Source organism: Dendrobium catenatum, unplaced genomic scaffold (genome assembly GCF_001605985.2).
Source record: "Dendrobium catenatum unplaced genomic scaffold, ASM160598v2 fragScaff_scaffold_0, whole genome shotgun sequence".
Lineage (NCBI taxonomy): Eukaryota > Viridiplantae > Streptophyta > Magnoliopsida > Asparagales > Orchidaceae > Dendrobium > Dendrobium catenatum.
Genome location: NW_021318462.1, coordinates 734,610 through 757,273, shown reverse-complemented (window position 1 = coordinate 757,273; position 22,664 = coordinate 734,610). Strand labels below are relative to the sequence as shown.

General features: G+C 36.3%; 1 protein-coding gene across 4 annotated transcripts in view; it reads right to left on the bottom strand.

The window, feature by feature from the left end:
* Window positions 1-22,664, bottom strand: part of LOC110093979 (recQ-mediated genome instability protein 1) — a 65,951-nt gene that overhangs the window by 20,454 nt on the left and 22,833 nt on the right. For 3 of the 4 annotated variants that reach the window (XM_020819056.2, XM_020819057.2, XM_028693021.1), the window contains exons 5-7: window positions 16,902-17,293; window positions 13,270-13,380; window positions 13,049-13,177 (exon numbers count right to left, since the gene is read on the bottom strand). In XM_020819056.2, the coding sequence (XP_020674715.1) occupies window positions 13,049-13,177; window positions 13,270-13,380; window positions 16,902-17,293 (632 nt within the window). The remainder of the gene's footprint in view (window positions 1-13,048; window positions 13,178-13,269; window positions 13,381-16,901; window positions 17,294-22,664) is intronic. The other variant, XM_028693061.1, reaches the window with a different exon arrangement.

Here is a 22,664-nt window from a genome sequence, read left to right as displayed (position 1 = left end):
CTTGAGAAGAAAGATACAGGTGATGTCGAACTTGCGGAGCCCAAGACGAAGAGAGGATAAACTCGCAAGCTTTCCTAGAGGGAGAGAAAGAACGGAACAAGCTCGCAAGCCTTTCCAAGAAAACCTGCAAGTTTTATCCAAAAACTAGCCACATAACATCCCTGTTTTTTATTACAAAACACCTCCAATTTATAGAAGAATAGAGGGCAGCTAAACAGCCCAAAATACCCTTAATTAAATCATTAAAACAAGCGAAAATAGAAGATCAAAAGTCATTACAGAACAGCACCTAAAAAGCCTCACAAAAAAACTGGGTAAAACAGCCACGGGACTAGCAGCCAGGGGAAGAATCGAAGGGGCAGCACATGGGATCAGAACCAGCAGCCAGGGAAACGGAACCAACAGCCAAAAGGTAACCAGAACATTAGCTAAGGGACAGGAACAGGCAATAAAAGGGGTACGAATCAGTAATGGGAATGAGAGCTAGGTGGGGGAACTAAAGGGGCAGCAAATTGGGGGAGGGGAATGAACCTCATTTTATGAGCTGAAAAGGTTTTCTACTAGACATTAATGAGCCGATTTTAGTAGAGGACCTAGAGCTCTCCAAAATTATAATACACCTTTGCCTATATCAATTCTCCTCCGGTTGAAAAAGCTCATCTCCCGATGAGGTTGCTTAAAATTTATTCCAAGGCTCTTGAATCTTTGCTTCATACCTTTTCAGAATTTCTTCTCGTTCTTGCTTGAATTGTTCTTGTAGAAATTTCTTTTTCTTCATATATCGCTACGTACACAGATGCATCTTCATCTGAAGCTTGTATAGTTCATTCTATAGGGGATGTGTTGAACTTCCTTTCGTTGGAATCCATCTGTCTTCCTTCCATTGGAATCCATCTGTCCATTGAAATTTGGACTTCAGAGGCTTCTGGTTGATTTTCTTAGACAACTGATTCAATTTTTGTCTTTTTCCTTTTTTTTAAACACTTAAAAAAATATACAAAACAAAACCTAGAAATACACAAACCTAGGCTCTGATACCAAACTTGATGCAAGCAAAAATTAAGAAAAATCTTTAATTTTTGCAAACAAAAATAAGACACTTCCTAGGTGACAAAAAAGATACAAAGACACTCTTGAAATAACAAAAAAATCAATGCTTTAAAAACCGGACCGGACCGGCCGGTCGGTCTGAAGGCCAATTCGGTTCAACCTAAGAACCGGCTTAGCTTCAAACCGGCCGGTTTTGTCCAGAACCGCTGGTTCAACCGCTGAACCGGCGAACCGGTCACGGTTCTCTTGAACCGGCCGGTTCAACTTTTGTATTTTTTAATATTTAAAATTTAAATAACTTATTTTTAAATATTAAAAAATATTTGTAATTTAATTTCAATTTTGAAATGCTTAATTTTAAATTAAAAAAATTCAAATAAGCATTTCATGAAGTTTCATCTCTTTACATGATGTACTACTTTTTTCAAGCTCAAAAGCCAATATATAGTAAAAGCATTTCCAAGAGCAACTCTCCCAAGTGATGTGGGACAAAAAAATCTAAAGCTCCTATATATTTCTTCTTAACTTTTAAGTTTACAACATACACTATTCTTTTTAAATTAGATTTTTTAAATAATCTTTTTATGATGAAATAATATTTATTTTTAATTAATAATATTAAATAAATTATATTCTTCATTTATTTTTTTATGTATTATAAATATTAATTTATTTATTTATTATTCATAATAAATGATTTAATTTAAGCTCAATAATTTATAAATGTAAAATAATAATATGAATCTAATATATAAATTATAAATATATAACATAAATTAAGGATTATTTATATTAAACTTATTAATTCATTTGTAAGTTAATTTTTTGTTAAATTTAAATTAAATTTAAAGATTGAATATGTATTAAAATTTAAATGCTATAAAGGATATTAGTAAATGTTTTGAATCGAATTTATCTTTCAATACAAAAGTCTAATTACTTCATCCGGTTTCGACCAGGTTCGAACCGGAACCGAATCGAAACCAGTTGAAACCAGCATCCTCTACCGGTTCGTTGTCCGGTGCCGTTTCACAACCAACAAGATTATATAACATAAAATGACACTTACAACTATCTATATAAAAAACACTTCTAACTTGTTCATTTCTTGACTTGAGAAGAAAGAATCGACATTGGTGTACTTACGAAGAAACATAGGCAGGAGCTAGACGAAGGAGAGGAGAAACTCGCAAGCCTTTCCTAAAGAAGGAGAGAAAGAAGTGGAACAAAAGCTCGCAAGCTTAAGAAAGAAGAAAAACCCTCAGGTTATATTGCCTCAAAAAATTGCATCATAATCTCTTTAAAAACTCTCTTTTTAAACATCAAAATATCTAATATATATATATATATATATATGAGAAAAGGGGCAACCAAATAGCCCAAAATAACTTCATTTAAACCAATTAAAAAGAAGTAAATGGAAGGCCACAAGTCAGTCCAAAACAGCACCTGAAAAGCCACACAGGAAACCGGGTAAAACAGCCACGGGACAAGCAACCAGGAAGAAACCGAGGGGACACAGAGAAGGGGAAAGGAATAGGCAACCAAAGGAGGAAGAACCAACCATGGGAAGAAGAACCAAGAGGGGGAAACCAAAGAGCCAATACAAAGGGGGAATGAACCTCAATTAATTTCAGATTTATGAGATAAAAAGGCTCTCTACTAGACATTAATGAGCTGAACCAAGTAGAGGACCTAGAGCTCCCCAAGATTATAATACAAAATTGTTTTAACCCCCCTTTGCCTACATCAATTCTCCTCTGGTTGAAAAAGCTCATCTCCCGATGAAGTTGCTTTAGATTTATTCCGCGGAGACGAAGGAAGTGCATCTAACTCTTGAATCTTTGCTTCATACCTTTTCAGAATTTCTTCTCGTTGTTGCAATAGACGTTTTCTCTTCTCGTAATTTTCTGTACACAGTTGCATTTTTATTTGAAGCTTATATAATTCCCTCTAAATCGGGTCCGTAGAATCTCCTTGCGGTGGAATCCATCTGTCCAAAGGGGTTTGGATCTCAATATCTTTTGGCTGAATTTCTCCCACAATTGGTTCAATGTTTGTGATTTTTCATTTTTTAAACACTTAAAAAAAACACGAAAAAACCTAGGAAGACACAAACCTAGGCTCTGATACCAAACTTGATACAAGATTAAATTAGGAAAAAATCTCTAATTTTTGCAAGCAAAAATAAAACACTTTCTAGGTCACAAAAAAGATACAAAGACACTCTTGAAATAACAAAAAAAACAATAATTTTATAACATAAAATGACACTTACAAACTTATGACATAAAAACAAACACTTAAACTTGCTTTTCTTGGATCGAGAAGAAATATACAATTGGCGTCGAACTTGTGGATAGAAAAAAGAGGCAAGAAGTCAAGACGAAAGGGGTGGGAAGCTCGCAAGCTTTCCTAGAAGAAGGAGAGAAATAAGTGGAACAAACTCACAAGCTTTTCCAAAAAAGAAAAACCCTCAGGTTTATGGTTTCAAAAATTAGGAGTTTAATTGATGCAAGCAAAAATTAAGACTTCCTCGGAAAGTAGAAAATACATAAAATACTCAAAAATACGACAAATTACAACTTATACGACAAACAACAAACTTTATAAACTTTTAAACAAAACATGACATTACAAACTTATGAAATAAAATTCTAAACTTGAATTTCCTTGAGAAGAAAGATACAGGTGACGTCGAACTTGCGGAGAGAAGAAAGAGGTTAGTAGCCCAATACGAAGAGAGGAGATGCTCGCAAGCTTTCCTAGAGGGAGAGGAAAAATGGAAAAAGCTCGCAATCCTTTCCAAGAAAACCAGTAGGTTTCATCCAAAAACTAGCCACATAACATCCCTGCTTTTTATTACAAAACACCTCCAATTTATAAAAGAAAAAAGGGCAGCTAAACATCCCAAAATACCCTTAATTAAATTATTAAAACAAAGGGAAAACAGAAGGTCAAAAGTTATTCCAGAACAGCACCTGAAAAGCCTCACAAAAAAAAACAGAGAAAAGCAGCCACGGGACAGCCAGCCAGGGGAGGAACCGAAGGGGCAGCACAGGGAACCGGGACAACATCTAGGGGAGAAACCGAAGGGGCACAAAGGGGACCAGAACCAACACCCAGTAAGGGAGAAGAACCATCCACGGAAATAGCATAGGAAGAAACCGAGGGGACACAAAGAAGGGGAAATGAAAATATCCAACTTCACTTAATGAGCTATCAAGTGCAATTACTCCTCCAAATAATGAGTTAAAACATCAGCTCAAGCACTAATGAGCTAGAACCAAGTAGCTCCCAAGAATTCATCTCAAAACCAAAGCAGCCAAGGCCCAACCCAAGAGGAAACTAGCAGCCCAAAAGACAAAAGAACCCAAGTAACTAGCACACCCAAAGCTTGCTAAGCCCAAGCTCAACCCAAAATGTTTTGACCCCCCCCCCCCCCCCCCCCCCCCCCCTCTTGCCTACATCAATTCTCCTTCGGTTAAAAGAACTCATCTCCCGATGAGGTTGCTTTAAATTTATTCCGAGGAGACGAAGGAAGCGCATCTAGCTCTTGAATCTTTGCTTCAAACCTTTTCAAAATTTCTTCTTGTTCTTGCTTGAATTGTTCTTGTAGAACTTTATTTTTCGTCATATATCACTCCGTACACAGATGCATCTTAAGCTTGTATAGTTCATTCTGTAGCTGATTTGTTAAATTTCCTCTGTTGGAATTCATCTGTCCATTGGAATTTGGAGTTCAGAGGCTTCTGGTTGATTTTCTTCGACAACAGATTCAATTTTTTTTCCATTTTTTTAAACACTTAAAAAAAGACACAAAACAAACCTAGGAAGATATAAACTGGCTCTAATGCCAAACTTGATGCAAGCAAAAATTAGGAATTTGCAAGCAAAAAATAAGACACTTCCTAGGTCACAAAAAAGATACAAAGACACTCTTGAAATAACAAAAAAATAATAATCTTATAACATAAAATGACACTTATAAACTTATGGCATAAAAACAAACACCTAAACTTGCTTTTCTTGGATCGAGAAGAAAGATACAATTAGCGTCGAACTTGCGGATAGAAGAAAAAGGCATGAAGTCGAGACGAAAGGGAGGAGAAACTCGCAAACTTTCCTAGAAGGAGAGAAAAGAAGTGGAACAAGCTCGCAAGCTTTTCCAAGAAAGAAGAAAAACTCTCAGGTTTATGGCTCCAAAAATTGCATCATAACATCTTCTTTTATTCATACAAAACACCTTATATTTATAGGAGAAAAGAGGGCAGTCAAACAGTCCCAATGATCTCCAATTAAACTACCTAAAAACGGGAAAACAAAAGGCTAAAATTCATTCCAGAACAGCACCCGAAAAGGCCACACAAAAAACATAGAAAAACAGCCACGGGACAGGAAGCCAGGGGAAGAACCGAAGGGACAATACAGGGAATCGAAACAGTAGCCAGGGGAGACAGAACAGCAGCCAGGGGAGACGGAACAGCAACTAGGGGAACTTGGACGGACAGCCAACCCAAAAAAGGGAAGGAAACAGCCACGGGAAACAGCACCAGGAAGGAAAAACCGAAGGTGCAGCACAGGAATCGGAACCAACAACAAGGAAGAAATCGAGGGGACACAGAGAAGGGGAAAGGAACAGGCAACCAGAGGGGGAAGAACTGGCCATAGGAAGAAGAACCAAGGGAGGAAACCAAATAGCAAATAGAGAGGGGGAATGAACCTCAATTAATTTCAGATTTATGAGCTGAAAAGGCTCTCTATAGACATTAATGAGCTGAATCTAGTAGAAGACCTAGAGCTCTCCAAAATTATAATACAAAATGTTTTGACCCCCCCCCCCCTTTGCCTACATCACTAGAGAGGAAGATTTGACATGGAGTACTATTGCAGGGCCACTAGTGTTTATGACAAAAGAAATAACATTCAAGAGTGATCTAAAGACAAAGAAAAGGAACCTTCATCTAGGCATGACATTACTGTTATTGAGGATGATAAAAGTAATGAAGAAGATTATGAAATAGGAGAGAATGTTGATGAAGATAATCAAGCTTTTTTGACATTTGCTAATGATGACGATTCTTAAGAAAGTAGTTTAACCTCTTACAAAATATGCATAAACAAAATAATTATAATATTTTAAATTATGAGGAATTAAGGTATTGATTACTTGAACTTATGCACTTTGATTGTCTTTTATTATTATTATAATTTATCTTTCAATTTAACATATTAATACTTATTTTTTATAATTAATTTATATTTGGCACCATGTTCAAAATAGCGTGTGTTGTGTCGTGCGCTATGTCTCATGGCTCTAAGGGATGCTTTGCATCATGGTATGTCATTCTCCATTGACAAGTATTAAAAAATCTCTAAAATTCACCATTAACAATGAACCTAATCTCATAAGCTAGAATGGCTTCAATAACAAGCTGCATTTTATAAAGAATTGGATGTGGACTCACAAAATATGGTAAAGAAATAGAATGAAATGTATCAGCAATATAATCATGAATTGAGATCAAATTAAATACAATAAAACTATATTAATACCAAAAATTATGGATATTTAACTTGTAGGTATTAGTTAAAATGTATTTCATAATTTTAAATAGCCTCCCCTTCTTTGCATTAAACTTCATAGAAGTTCCAAATGAAAGTATTTCTAGACTAAAACACGTCATGAGAATAGGCTTAAATTTCACAAACTTCAAGCTTACATCAATTGAATGCTCGTAATTGTCATAAATACTTATAATATTTTGTGAATATACTCATGCAGATCATGAACATGTTGTACAATTGATGGTCCACATACAATAAGCTAAGATTCTATAGGTAGCACTACAGGAAAATCGCCAAAAATCGGCGGTTTTTTTCAGCGGCTTAGATGGTTAAACCGGCGGCTTTTCGGCGGTCCTCAAGCCGCCAGTAAAAAGGGCGTAGGAAACAATTAACGGCGGTTTATTTACGGCGGTTTTATTAGCCGACGGCTAACACCGCCGGTGATTACCGTATTTTGTAGCAGCGGTCACTTCACTGACGGCACGCCGGCGGTTACAGCGGCCGTCATGCGTTCGATCAACCGCCGGCTAGCGTCGGTTTACCGCTGGTAAAATTGCCGGCGGTTACCCGGCGGTCATGGCCAACGGTACTACCAGCGGTGTAAACCGCCGGGCTTTCACCGGATAACCGCCGGTATATTACCGGCAGTGTAAGGAAATTACCGGAGGCGTCAATCAGCCATCCGGTATCGAGGTTTCCGGCAGCCAAACCGCCGGTTGGCCGCCGGAAACCTGTAGCACCAGAAAAAAAAATTGACAGCATTCTCTATATTTGAGGGAGGTTCACCCTAAATTCTAAACCTGCATAAATAGCAATACATAATAAGAAGTTTTGGGCAACACGCCGCTATATTTATCACAACTATATACATAAGCACAAATTAAACAAACAAGTTTACAATCAAATATTAGAAAGTTCTAAATAAGTTCATCAAACATAAAACAAGTTCACAAGTTTTAAATTCAATAAGGTTACAATCACAAGTTCACAAGTTCTAAATACAATCATCAAACATAAAAAAGATCTAATCCTCAGCTGTATCCTTACTGTTTGGAGATGGCTGCTCCTCTTGCTCCTTCTTCCTTTGATTTTCAACTCTATAGGAAGAAGTATACCTGAAATTCTCCAAATCACATATCTCTAACCAGCTTTGGGATCTTCTTCCAGGATAAGCAAGGAGCATCATATTTATTCTTTATAATATCCCGGATCATATGTATAGGTGGTCTTGAAGGATTGAAGCTGCATGTTACTTTTTTTGTCAATAACATGTAATACATCAAAATACAAACAACTTAATAACATAAACTGACTTACTTATCGCCCTCAGGCTCAATGTATTGACGCTTATCTGTTGCAACTGCATGATCGCTAGCGCCAACCTCTAGTGGTCTAGATGGTCCACCCTGTTCATGCTGCACCGGATAGGGGTATTAATATGGAAAGGGAAGGAGGGTGAGGACCAGTGGATGGACCAAGCTGCCTGTGTTGATGGTGGGAGTATATGGATAGAATGGAAGAAGCATGTGTCTGATCTGGAGAAGGGAAGTGAGGACTCGTCAAGGGAGGAGGGAAGTGGCCAGGGAAGTATGGAGGTACAACAGCAGGTGGATCTCTCCCTCTTTCTAGCTCTCGCTCTTGCTCTCTATCTATCTATCTATCTATCTCTCTTGTTCTCTCTCCCACTCTCTCTCTCTCTTTTCTCTCTCCTCTCTCTCTCTTTTCTCTCTCTCAATTCTCTTCTTTCTATCTTGCTCTAACCCAAATCACAATCAACCACAATAGATCTATCATTACTAAATTTACACTTAATAAATAAAAATTAGATCTACTCAAATGATTACAAGATTACCTCTTGCATATGTCTAGATTCACTACCAAAATCATACAATAACATATTACAAACTCTTGCAAATGCTCTAGTAAGAACAAATAATCACAAGAATATATAATAACATAACAACTTTCAAATCTCACGCTTTACCTTTCTTCGACTCACACGAAAACTAGGGCAGCCGGTTGTGAGATCGACGGCGGCAAGACAGCAGAGCTTGATCGAGCGAGAGGCGGGCCGGTGGTGGGGTCGGCGGTCGGAGAGAGGTCGTCGGCGGCAAGACAGTGCGCTCAATCGAGCAGAGGCGGGCGGAGGCGACGGCAGAGCTCGTCCGAAGTGAGAGAAGGAAAGAATATAAATGAAATGCAAGGCTCGGGCCTATTAATTTTAGGGCATTTACTGGGGATCTTCCGGCGGCCACGACCGCCGGTACTGGGATCACTTATCAACGGCGGTCAAAGCCGCCGGTTAACCGTCGGTAATATTGATAGCCGGCGGTTTATCCGGCGGTTACATGACCGTCGTTATTACCGGCGGCTTAACATTACAAAACCCCCGGTTAGACGGCCGGTAATAGCCGGCGGCCAAACCGCCGGCCAAACCGCCGTTCTTACCGGTGGTCCTATAACCACCGGTCATGACCGCCGGTAATTGACGTTTTTCCTGTAGTGTAGGTCAACAAGATTCTATACATTTTCTAGGCTACTATCTTCTCATAATCTCAAATGAACTCATATCAATAAATCTATTGAAAAATAAATTTTAAGAAAACTTAGCCATAAGCAATATCAATTGCACAACATAATGAATCTATTGACGTATGGTCTTTGATCAAACAACATGACAGTCATAGCTAGAGCCTATGCAATCCCCAAATGGATTAAAACCTTTAAGTAAAGAATCATAGGATATACTTGATAGAACAAAAAGCCCTTTATTAGCTAATGCTGACTCGAATCTATCACCTTAGGAAAATATCAACCCTAAGTCAATAAGGTACCCTTGAATGAAGCAACCAATCGTTGCCAACAATGATCATTCGATCATGTTGAGTCGATTACCTCCTCTTACTAAGTAGACTATAGACCATGATAGCCTAGGACGATAGAACTATGTGATCTTGATCAAGCTCGTTGTCATTCCCCCCAACCAAAATGTATGTTGGTAAATTTCAAACCCGAAAATTGCTACTATTATACACCGAGTAATTAGTGTCTATAACGACTAACCTTAATGGAAAATGCGCTCATCACTGCAAGAGGTATTTAATCATAGGAGCTTGCACCTATGGAACAACTAGAATAAGATTATAAAATCATCAAAAAAATAAGGGTGAATATATGAATAGTGTGTTATCTTCAATTTGTCTTCCGAAAGATTTTCACGTAATTAAGATGTCATGTCCAATCAATAAAACATACTAAAAAAAGAAGTTACTTTGTTCTTTCTAATTATCTTGATCCACCTAGAAGTCATATTCATCAGAGATCTACACATGAATCAAAAGGTTAACTAAAACCCAAGACTGAATCTAAATCCATCCTGAACCTACATAAGAGTTAGTGAACGAATCAAAATTTATTTCGAAACTGAGTTTGAAATTTTAATTTAACTTAAATTCTAAATTACCTCATACCAATTGTTAAGGGTAAGTTCGCTAGATTCCTTTTATACACTATACCATATTAAGTGAGTACTGACTTTATATTTAGTTTTCGATTCTTTGAATTACCAATTTATAAGAAGGTTTTTGTCAAGTATATTAAATTACATAATCAAGCTCACAGTTTATATTCGAAACAATTTTTCAACTCATTCTATCACATAAGCATGAAACATATTATGCCACATTCTTCATTGGTTATGAACATAAATTGCATGCAAACTAAAAAATGGAATTTGATATGCATTATGAAAGTTTTACATTTATGATGATTGGTCATATTAGTGATTTCCGTTGCAAGAGGCATAAAGGATTAAATTATATCTATCATGTTTGCTAACTAAACTACACTTACAAGACATTCCCTAGCACCTCTGGTACCTAACACCCTGAACCAAACAAAATTACTAGATAGATAGACAAGGACCTAATGCTTATATACTTGATTTTCAGCCTAACATGAAAATTAATCCTACTTAAAATACGAAAGTTTTATTAACCTCTAGAGGAACATTCAAGCATCCATTGTTTCCAATTTGTATTTCCAACTTCTACTGCAACATTAGCAATGTATATTTTATCTTACCAATCAGCATGGGATTAATCACATTAAGATCAATAGCGCTATTATTACTCCATCTGGTGCTACTTTATATTTGGTTCATTGAAATGGATGGCCACCGTCAAATAATATTACGATGGTGCATGATTTTCTTGCCCATCTACCACTTTGTTCTAGAGGAGAACTAAACATGCATCCTCCAATGGGTAGTTCTTCTCAACTCAAAAAAGTTGATGATGTGAATAAAGGCATTCATCATCACCATCATTATCCCGTTGGATACCAAAATTAGGAGCTACTATCTTTTTTATTTAAGTCATGGAAATTATTATTGGTAATTATTCATTTTATTAGGAGTCTCAATAAATAACCTGACACGGACTTGGCTTCAAAATATTGAATTTGGGTTGGCCAAATTACTCTTGGGGTTGAGTTCGGGCCTAAATTACAGAATCATTTATTATTAAAAGATATCACTTCTTATATTCAATTTTAAACTATTTGAATTTTCCCTCTTCAATTTTTTCGTTAAATAGACATCTCATATATTGTCTCATATTCTCCGCTAAGTTCACAATAAGCTATTATTTGGAAAAGACGGCGAGGTTCTTTGCTTCAACTCCTAAAGTGAAATGGAGCAACATGTGTAGTACTTCATGCTAAACATTGATGTTAAAAACTTGAAAGTAAGAAATCAAGTCCAAATTGACCCGATTACCATTCATATACACACACACATACACAATTAGTTAAAATAGGTCATATTCAAGTTAATTGAGTCATATTGATTTAAAATATTATATGATATGTATAATAAACAATTTATATGGGTCGAGTTTTAGTTAGGCAGGCTCAAACAGAGTCGGATTCAATTCAAATATTTTGAACCATATAATAAACGGGTTAAGTGCGGGTCAACTATGAGTCACACTTAAACCCAACCCATCAACCGGAATTCACCCCTACATTTTATTTATAGGACTATTAAGACAATGGTCCAACTCAGACTATTTAAATAAGGAGCAATTAGATCCATCCTCTTTTAGATATAATTGATTATTTAAATACAAATTTGTCCCCCTTTTGAATTTTTGGTGAACTTTTGAGGCTTCTATGGACTTAATGATGCTCCCCACCTCACAGAGATTCAGCGAGCAAATGTGAAATATCTAGAGTTCCTATCCCCTAGTTAAACTTTCTTCATATAAGCTCTCTAGCCCACCCTTCTCTGATTTCTTATGAATTTATACCCACCATCCACCCTTTTCCATGCAAAGCAACCCAAAAGCCCATTGCCTCCATTCTTCCCAGGGACTCTGTTAGTAACAGTAGGCACAAACCTGTGAATAAACCAGTGGAAAATGCAAAAAAATAGGGACAGGAAGGCTCAGAAAGTACTAAACTTAAAACTTTAAGAACCTACAGGAATAACAAAAAGGACAATATTAAAAAAAAAACTTCTAGACCTCAATCTTATTTAGAATGTCCCATCTATCATGAGCATGAGTAACAATCCACAGAAATTAAATACAAACTACAACTGACACATGTAGCATATCAAAATTCTGGAAAATCATACAAACTAGATGGCAGATCTTGAGCTTTGCATCAACTAAGCTTTCTTAATTCTCATGGCCCTTCTTTAGCCTTCTTTTTTACAGACATGCACCATCAAATATAAATATGGGCATGGAGCGCTAACATGACACAATTTTTGGAAAAAAAAAATGACTGGTAAATGTAATTTTGTGTCTGAGCATAATAACTAGCAGTGCATGTACATGAAAAGCACATTTCATTGTTCTGATTGCAAGCAGTGGCATGATCATTCCATGCCCAATGGTTGTTTTTAAAGAGTCATAAGACAATTTAGAAAAACAAAGAGACAGACCAAATGGTTCAACACAACCAAATTTCTAGTATAGTTTCTAACAAGTATCTATATATTCTTAGGCATTCAAGAATCTAAATAACTAATATGGTAGCCAACAGGCGCAGTATCAAAGGACAGTAAAGTAATATCCCCATTTCCCCGAGATATACCCAGCACTTTAATGACATGAACCAAAAGAATAAGCATTCTAACCGGTCAAATCTCACAATACAATGAAAGTTCTGAATGGACAAATTTCCAGTCTTATGCTGACTATCAACATGGACTTGTCTGTTTGTAAAAGAGACAAAACCATCTTAATATTTAGCTAAAGGTGGGAAATAAGCACTCAAAACACTTACGGAGAACAATATGTGCTAGCAACAGCACACATGGTTATATTATTAATTATTTTAGCATAACAAGAATCTCTCCTATCCTAAAAGCAGGAAATTGTAAGACATTGAAGTCGAAGTATAAAATGAACAGTAAAATTACCTCATACATAGATAAGAACAGCTGGTATTTTTTCATGACCTCTGTCATATCTGCTTTTATTTTCTTGTTTGAAGAAGAAAGAGCAGCGGTGACATCCTCAGGTGAGTAACCTATACCACTTCGTACAACCTAAAAGGAAAATATAGCTTCTTATTTTGAATACTCATCCATCAGAGGAGCAATTACAAAAAGCAATTTACCATGTTTAGACCTGAACTCACATTGTGATCAATGAAGACCTCAGATATGTAACTACCATCATCAACATAAACGAGGAGTTCATAGGTACTCCGATGCTTGAACTGGAACCTCTTCACACCAGTCAAAATACACTGTAAATATTTTAATATTAGAGAATCTTAACAGCAAGCAATATAACTCGTATTTCTACAACTATGTAATCTTTCACCATCCAAAACAAACATAAAATATCAAGATATTTTTTCTCAACGAGAAAACTCTTAAGTTTGTTGCACAATAGATCTTTACAATTTGTATTCTAAAAAGTTATAAAGAAAGAAAACCAAGAGAACAAGGGAAGAGAATTCTTCTAATTTTCAAAGAGATGAAAAAGTTGTGGCAAAACTCAAGATGCTGCAAAGATTTCAAGGTTTAACTACAATTCAAATGTGAAAAATTTTAAAGTTGGTCCAGAAGATGCTTCATATTACACTTACAGATGGGAAAATTTCATTTAGGAAGCGTCCATAACAGATGGGAACATTACATTACGGCAATGTCAAAATACTGTCATGAGACAATTAAAACAAACATCCAAAACGTAGTTCAGGAAAAAGAATAAGATACTCTTTGCACTCAAAGATAAGATTAAAAATAAATAAATCTTAAAATATATAGTATCATTGAGTTCATTTCTTCCTTCATGGATTCGCTCTTCTCCGGCTTCCCTTTGTTTCTCTTTTTTCAAGTTTACTAACTGGATAGCCAATCAGACAAGAATGTGGACAAGAATGAAAAGAACGATATTTTTAATGTCCTTGTTCCAGCACATCGAAGAGAGAAGGTTGCAGTGAATAAGAGCAAAACCAGCTCTGCATTATAACTGATATTATTGAGAAGCTAGGGATAAATGTATAAATCAATTAGACATACTAAAAATTGATCACTCTCAAAATGTTTAAGAGTTAAAATAGTTGTAACAGTGAATTCAAGATAAAACAACAATCAGAAGTGTCTAGCAAGAATTACATGGTATTTTCTCAAGTCTTTAGGAAACCGTTCGTATAATCCTCGCACCACTTCTTTCTTGGTCCTATAATCAACAATAAATACACATTTTTTATATTTTCTACAAGAAGCGCGGCATCAAAAATTGTGTGCTCCTTTTCTACAAATTTTTTAACAGTACAATTTAATGGCACGACATAACTTGAAGCCCATTGCCGCCTAGCTATCCATCACAAATGCCCAACCATTGGTAAGTAGTAACAACAAAAACAACGGTTTGAATCTAACACCATCACACCATATCCCAAATACTAATGACAAGTGTAAGCTTTATATGTCATTTTGCACAACAACTAGTTATGTAACCTAAGCAAACTTAGGTCGACTCCATTTATTTCCTAATCTTTTCACATTAATTGTATATCAGCGTCTCTCCGCCAATTGAAGAATTTTTTTTCCTCCACCGTACAGGCAAAAACAACTAAGCTACATTTTCACAACCTACTTTACATAAGGTGCTACCCTCAATGTTGCTTTAATGGAATCTGCTCTTCATGATTCAATTTTGTCACACATTCATGTTAAATTTTTTATTTTTACCAAACTCGCTTGTTAGTGAATTCTTGTTGAAAAGCACTTATCCACATAGCATATAGAATCTAATAGCGACTTACAAAATCTCTATTTTAGAGTTTGTGTTATTCGCGTAATTTATATGCTTCCAAGGACTTGATATTTCAAACATCCATAACAATAGAAATAAGAATAGGACCAAAATAGTCCCTCAACTCTTTGTGAGAGATCAAAATAGTCCCCAAAAATTTTGAGGGACTAATTTGGTCCCTCAACTCTTTAAAATGGAACATTTTTTGTCCTAACATCCAATGTTGGAGTTAATGATGTTAAATGTAAAAGTATTTTTATCATTTTTTAATTAAACATTTATTAAATATAATTTCAATTATAATTTTTTTAAAAGATTTATTAAACGATTCTTTAATTAAAAAAATAATAATAACTTTAGTTTTAATTTAAAAAATTTAGAAATATAATTGGCAACTAGAACAGTTGGATATCAAAAATGCATTCATATACAGAGACTTAGACGAATAGATATTTATGAAAATTCCATCAAGATTCATGGAAAAAGAGCTGACAATGTGTGTAGGTTAAGAAAAGCTCTATATTGACTAAAATAGTCACATAGAACTTGGTTTGAAAGATTCTCAAAAGTCATACTTCTTAATGGTTATCGTGGAGTCAAGGGGACCATACATTATTCTTTAAACACTCAAACTCAGTGGAAGTCATAATATTATTACTTTATGTGGATAATATAATCTTAACTAAGAATGATGAAAAGGAGAAAGTGATTCTAAGAAAATGTCTTGCTAGGGAATTTGAAATCAAAGAACTTGAAACATTAAAATATTTCCTTGGAATTGAAGTGGCCCACTCCAGCAAAGGCATTTTCATTTCACAACAAAAATACATACATGATCTTCTTAAGGAAATAGGTAAACTATCTTATAAATCAGCACCAACACCAATAGAACCAAATCACAAATTGGAGGAAGCTAAAGAAGATCCAGATGTAGATAAGGAAACTAACTAAAGACTTGTGGGAAAATTGATATATCTTTTACAAATCAGACCAGGTATAGCATTTGTTGTAAGCATGGTCAGACTCAGTCAGTTCGTGTAGAATCCAAAACAGACTCATATGCAAGCTGTAGATAAAATATTATACTATCTTAAGGGGAAATCATGGAAAGGGATTCTTTTCAGAAGAGATTGTGGAATAATCCTAGAAGCACATATTGATGAATATTATGCAGGATCACCAGTAGATAGGTGATCTACCTTAGGATATTATACATTCCTTGGAGGAAACCTTGTTATATGGAGAAGAAATATAATGTAATGGCAAGATCTAGTGCAGAAGCAGAATATAGAGCTATGGCCTTGGGAATGTGTGAGCAACTATGGATCAAAATGATTCTAGAAGACCTAAGGATCAAATGGGAAGGACCCATGAAGTTATATTGTGATAACAAATTAACAATCAACATAGCTCACAGTCCAGTTCAGCATGACAGGACCAAGCACATAGAAATGGACAAACATTTTATAAAAAAATATATCAGACAGTAATCTTATATGTATCTACCATGCTCATCAAAAGATCAGCTTGCAGATATTCTTACCAAGAGACTTGATGACTCTATCTTTTTTAGACTGATTACCAAGCTGGAAATAACATATTTGTATTCTCAAGCGTGAGAGAGAGTGTTAAATCTCAATCATCCCTTGGCAGATTGATCCCATGACTAGGATGGGGATCCCTATGAGGCTCACTGGATCACGTCAATCTCTTTCCATAGTTAGGTGGTTGATTTATGAAAGATTATATTAGGGAAGTAATGCAGGATTCTGTAATTGATTTATTTCTTTATTAGGTATCCTATATAGATCTATAAATAGGGATATATTTGTGCAATAATATAAGTTTTTTTTTCTCTCAAATATCTAAATTCAACAGCAATAATGACCACCACAAAACTCCATAACAATAACAAATTCGATAGATTATGATGATTCAAGATTCAATAAGCATGGAAAGAATAGTAGTTCCAACCTATCTAAATCAAAACATAGAGAGAACCTTAATTCTTCCTTGAATGAATGATGTTCTGTCCTTCACTATAATCCATTGGGCAAGCAAACATGCCAAATATGTAAAAGGAATTTCCGCATCTCCAATTAGCATACTGGGGTTCTTAAATTCATTGATTGTATCATCTTCATCCATTGCATAGACATCCTGCACATGCTCAGCAACATCAGTGGCAATGTTAGATTCAGCATTTAACCTGCTTTCATCGTTATTAGGCCCTTCTGCAATGCTTTCATTGGCATGGGAAAATCCTTCATAGAGATTTCTACCAATATCTTGAGAAATCAGGTCTTCCGTGCTATCTCTTCCTGTTGTACTGGGGTCAACATTTTCCTTAACGTATGGTGTCTCAGTGACAGTAACTGATGTAATTCTAACATCTGCAAGATTCCAGAAATAATTAAAAAAATGCAAAATGATATGTTGCAAATGATAAAACTATACCTAAATGTTAAACTAAGAGTGATATGACATGAACATCATCAAAATAATTTGAGTAGAACAGGCAAATAGGCCTGAAAATGAATCAAGTCAAGCCAAAAACTAAATTGTTCAAATTCGTTGATTTATTTTATTATCGAGCTCGAGTCAAGCTTGAATATGATATGAGTTTAAAATCCTGTTCAAACTTATTTATTAATTTTCTTTTCGGGTTTGAGACAAAATTGAGCTTTAATTAAGCCTAACTAATTATATGTTTGATACTAATAATTTAAGCATATAGCCTAAGTACTAAACATAACTGAACTTATAGGTTTTAATAAAAATTTGGCAAAAACTCATCAATTGTTATTTAAGTTATTTGATAGCATTTAAGTAATAATAATAATAATATTTAAATATATCAATCTAGTTATTTATTTGATATTTTTAATCATACATATACATCTAATAATATAAATATTTTTAAAACAAAAAAACTATAGAAAATTTGAGAAAATAACATAATAAGTCATCAAATCGAAAATTAAGCCATCATTAAATGAGCTTTTTATAGTTTTTTTTTTTTTTAACGAGCTACTTATTAAACAACAAATAAGTATGTCCACGAAAATAATAAACAAGAGAGTCAATGTCCAAATTTGTTCATTTATATGATAAGCTTTTAAAATTTTATTTAAACATGTTCAATTATGTAAATAAACCAACATAACCGAGCATTATATGAACGAGCATCGAGTTGTTCATCGAGTGCACTTACTCACTTATTGGCCTACAAGCAAGCAAAAAGCTACACCTTAGCAGCTTAGCTTCAATGTTAACCCTTCAAGTATAAGGATCACCATTCTATTGAGCCCATATTCAGCTATCTAAATAGTAAGATTGAAAATATATCAGCAAACTTTTTTTTTTCAGTGACTCAAAACCAATGAGGGCTGATCTTACCAAAGAGTTTACATTGATCGGCAGAATTTGATCATGGGCAGGGAATGAAACAATTCTAAAGTTTTCTATGGAGCTTGACCATAAGTTGCCCATAGAATACATTTGTCAAGCAGAAATAGAGGGTTTTAACACATCCTCACATCCTTATGGAGAATTCGACCACAAGCTATCCACAGGAAATTAAGTTGGTCTATTATAATTTAGCACTTTCAACTCATCCTTTTGAACAAGTCAAGAAACACAGAGAGACAAAATAGCCAAGAAAAATTGGCTTCAATGACTAAAATTTAAAAGGTCTATCTTACCCAATAGTTTGGATTGATGGGAAGGGTTCATCCCAAATAAGGGATGAATTAGCTCTTAAGTTATAGAAAGCGAGACCTACGAGAGCATAAGTAATCCATATGTAAATTTGGGTTTTCAGCTGATCATTACAAGAGACTTACACGATGTTCCCCAACAGGCCCAACCCTTAAGTCTCCACCGAGTAAAACACTGCAATATTACCATTTCGTTTTTCTCACAACGTTTAGTGATTTTTTCTCACAATATTTGAAACAATCGAGGATTTTTCCACCGATAAAATATGCCTACTCACAATTCAATCATTAAGATGTTCATTTGAAACCATCACACATCCTCATTTCAGTTTTTCTTTATTGAATAATTTTCTTAGGTTGTCCAAACAACATTACCAAACTCGTGATCTCTTGAGTCAAAATAAAGAGGGAAGTGATGGTGATAATATAAAATATTTTTATAAGCATAACACTAGAAACAAGTTAAATATCTCATTCCACATCCGATTCAAGAATATTATTGATATGCCAGCTATATCTCACAATTTCAACCAAATTGCCAACATCATTAAAACACTAAAGATTCCCAAAATATATATATTTTGCACATATATTATCTCTGTGGCCAAAAAAGGAAGGGAAATCCAAATGCTATAGCCAAATAGTAAAAATAATGGGAAGTAGCACTGGAGAGAAGCAAATGCAGTATTAACAGTGACAACTGAAAACTATTTCTGGAGTAGCATGTAGCATCAATATCGGAAACATTTGGGCAGTGGAAATACTTGATGTTAGTTGGTGGCACAAAACTGTGACAATGAGCGACCCAACAGGGGAGGAGTGAAGGAGCACTCTATAAATGTGATGTTGACCCGTTTATAAAAAAAATCAAATCAAAAAAATCAAAATCAAAATCCCTACCTACTCGCTGCCAACCCACGTCGCTCCCCACGTCGAGCTGTTCATCGCACGTCGAAGCCACGACCGATGTCGTTTCTCCCCACGTCGCGGCAGTTCGCACGACTTGGCGTCGTTAAAACCCAACGAAAAAGAGGCCTTCGGCCTCCTACTGCCAATCCCTCTTCCCCGCGAATACTCCATCTCTCCTGACTCTCTCTCTTGATCTCCCACACCTTCGACGACTTTTCCTTCTATCGGATCGGGAGCAAGATCGGGAGCTCGCCTGTGAAGGTAATTCTCTCCCCGTCGAGCACTCCTCCGGCTCCTTCTGACTGTTCGACCCCGCTCCATTGGCGACGTTTCCTTCGAGTCGAATCGGAAGTTACGGCAATTTGATCGGAGCAACAACAGACGCTCGCTCACTGTAGAAAATAACTTTCTCCCTTGCGTGCGACTTCTCCGACACCTTCGTGGCTGGACGACTTCGTTCCGACGACGACTTACCCTTTCAGTCGGATCGGAAGTTACGACAGCTTGATCTGAAGCAAGACAGGGGCTCGCCGGCTGTCAGGTGCTTCCCCGCCTCCTTCGTAGCTGTTCGACTTCACTCGCTCGTCCGACGCCGTCCCCTTCTGGCCGGACCGGAAGTTACGACATTTTGATCGGGAGCTTAAACGGGAGCTCGCTGCCATAGAAGGTAACTTTCTCCCTTGACACGCCTTTGCTCGGCCAAATCCCGCAGGTCTGCCTAACCAGAGAGGCAAAGAGAGGGAGAGTTTATTAATGTTAATGAAAATAAATTTTAGTTTATTTTAATTATAATTATTTTAAACTAATTATAATTATTACAATTAATTATAGTTCATTTTAATTAAATTGTTTTAGTTAATTTTAATTAATTATATTTAAACTTTAATTAAAGTTAAATATAATTAATCATTTTAATTAATTATAACAATTTAATTATTATATTTAATTATAATTAATTGTAATTAAATATAATTAATAAAAGATAATGCTAGTGCCAATAATCATCCGATCGAGGACAGACATACATGTTCTTTGCAACCAGAAGGTAGTTGATTAGCAGACTAAGTACAACTGTCTACGAATGTGAAATGACCTCAATGCATGAAATCCTATGACAATGCCTACACACACCCGAAATCACTCTCCAACACTAGCAACTATGCCTGTTGATTGAGAAGGCAATATGGGAGACCAATAATGGAAGGACCGTCCCCTACAAGCAAGTGCAATCATCAAACCACCTGAGATTGGTGAAAGGTGGATGTGACGCAAGAAACGAGGGTCTCCTACGAACATTCCTAGGAGTTCGTAGCAAACACTACGGATCCTTACAAAAAAATACGAGCCACTTGTGGATAACAACAGTGTGGCTCTGGCCATTAACCGGTATGTTCGTGCGTGCCATTTGGCGGCAAAAACCATTCGCGTTCAGAGGCGCCCCGTGGGTCGTCATAACCGCTTATCCTGCATGGTGCCATTTGGCGGCAACTGCCGTTTACGCAGGAACACGTACCACGTCTCTACTGGCATGAGAGATGATTTGAGAAATGCAATACCTAGCTGATATTTTCGACTAGAGCATTTGCGCCTCTTTGTGAGCTATAGAGTTTATCTTTGAATTTGTCCACCCCGGCAGACTGTTGCGGGCGCAGGGTAAGATGGATTTTGCTTTAAGTGCTTGAATGGTTTAATTCAGTTTTTTAAAGTATCTTGGAATTTGTGTATGCGAATTTGGAAATTTGGATTTATTGGGACCTTGGGAAACTGCATTTAAAAATGCCTGAAATTGACCCCTCCGGTATTGAGATCTTTCAATCAACGTTGGACCTATCTCGGAGGTGACCTCGGAGGTTGCTTGAAAAAATATCTGCAATTTTGTTAGAAGTTTAGAGGAGATCATCTTTTGAAAAATATTTTTGTTGGACCCTTCGGTTGATGCATAAGCTAATCAACTATCGGCCATCAACGGGCCGGTGACCTATGAAGCGTCATTTCCATTTGATTGAACCTTGTCGACCCTGTCTAACTTAAACGATAGGGGGACTGTGGTTTCTCGTAGGCCTTTATGCCTTTTGTTTCATTGAATGTTTCTTTGATTTTAGGGCCTTGAAGCCGCCGATAATGAATGCCATTAAAAATAAAACATTGCCGATTCACATTCCATGACCGTTATATTTTATCCTGAGAATTTGCAACCCTGTCCTACTTCCTATTTCACCTGCTTAGGAGGATCGGGTTTCGTATGCGTTTGTGCCTTTGCTTTATGAATTGTTCTTTGTTTGAAGGCCTTAAAGGCCCGAATATGAAGTTGTAGACGGCCTTCTGTTCTGCTTGCATGAGTGTTGCCAGATCCTGTGGCGCTGGCGTTTTGATGTTTTGGACTCCCCTTTCTCATTCACCGCGGGAAGTTTTCTGGCGATTTTGGAGTCAAAGACTGTTGATTGGAAAAAAGAACTCCCTTTTAGGTAGTAATTCTATATAGTGGACTTGCTATTTTCTGCGTGTTTGTGGGCACCCGAACTGTTCTCTTTCTTAATTATAGAAACCAAAAAAAGAGACTTTGAACAACCAGGAAGTTTTGGTTCTAATTTTGTTCAGACTTTTCCCCCCTTTTCTGCCACGCGGGGATGTGTACTTTTTGCTATATCGGAATCACTCTTATACTCCGACATGCTTGGAGATTTTGAGTCACCGCTGTCGTAAGGGTGATATCTGTTACTTTGTGTCACACAGTGAATTCGCTGTTTCTTTCAAATACACTGTTGCTTATCCACAAGTATACATTTTGCAGGCACGGACCGCTTGTATCCACTACGTTCTTTTGAAAGGTATTTGTAGAAGGACCCATTGCTTCTGCATCATATTCACCCTTTCACCAATTTCGGTGGTAGTCGCTGCATGGGTTGTATTTGTTGTAGGAATGGTCTTGATTTGATGATCTCCAGTACATTGATTATCTCAATCAACAGGCAGAGTTTCTTAGTGCTGGAGAGTGGTTTTGGGGTGTCGTGGTAGGAGGGACACCAATGCATCTACATTCTTGCAGGTACGGTTTGCTCCCGATTTTGTAGAAATCTGTTGTTAAGAGTTTCGATTACATTATTTACTTGCAGTGATTGAGATCTATCTCTCTCTT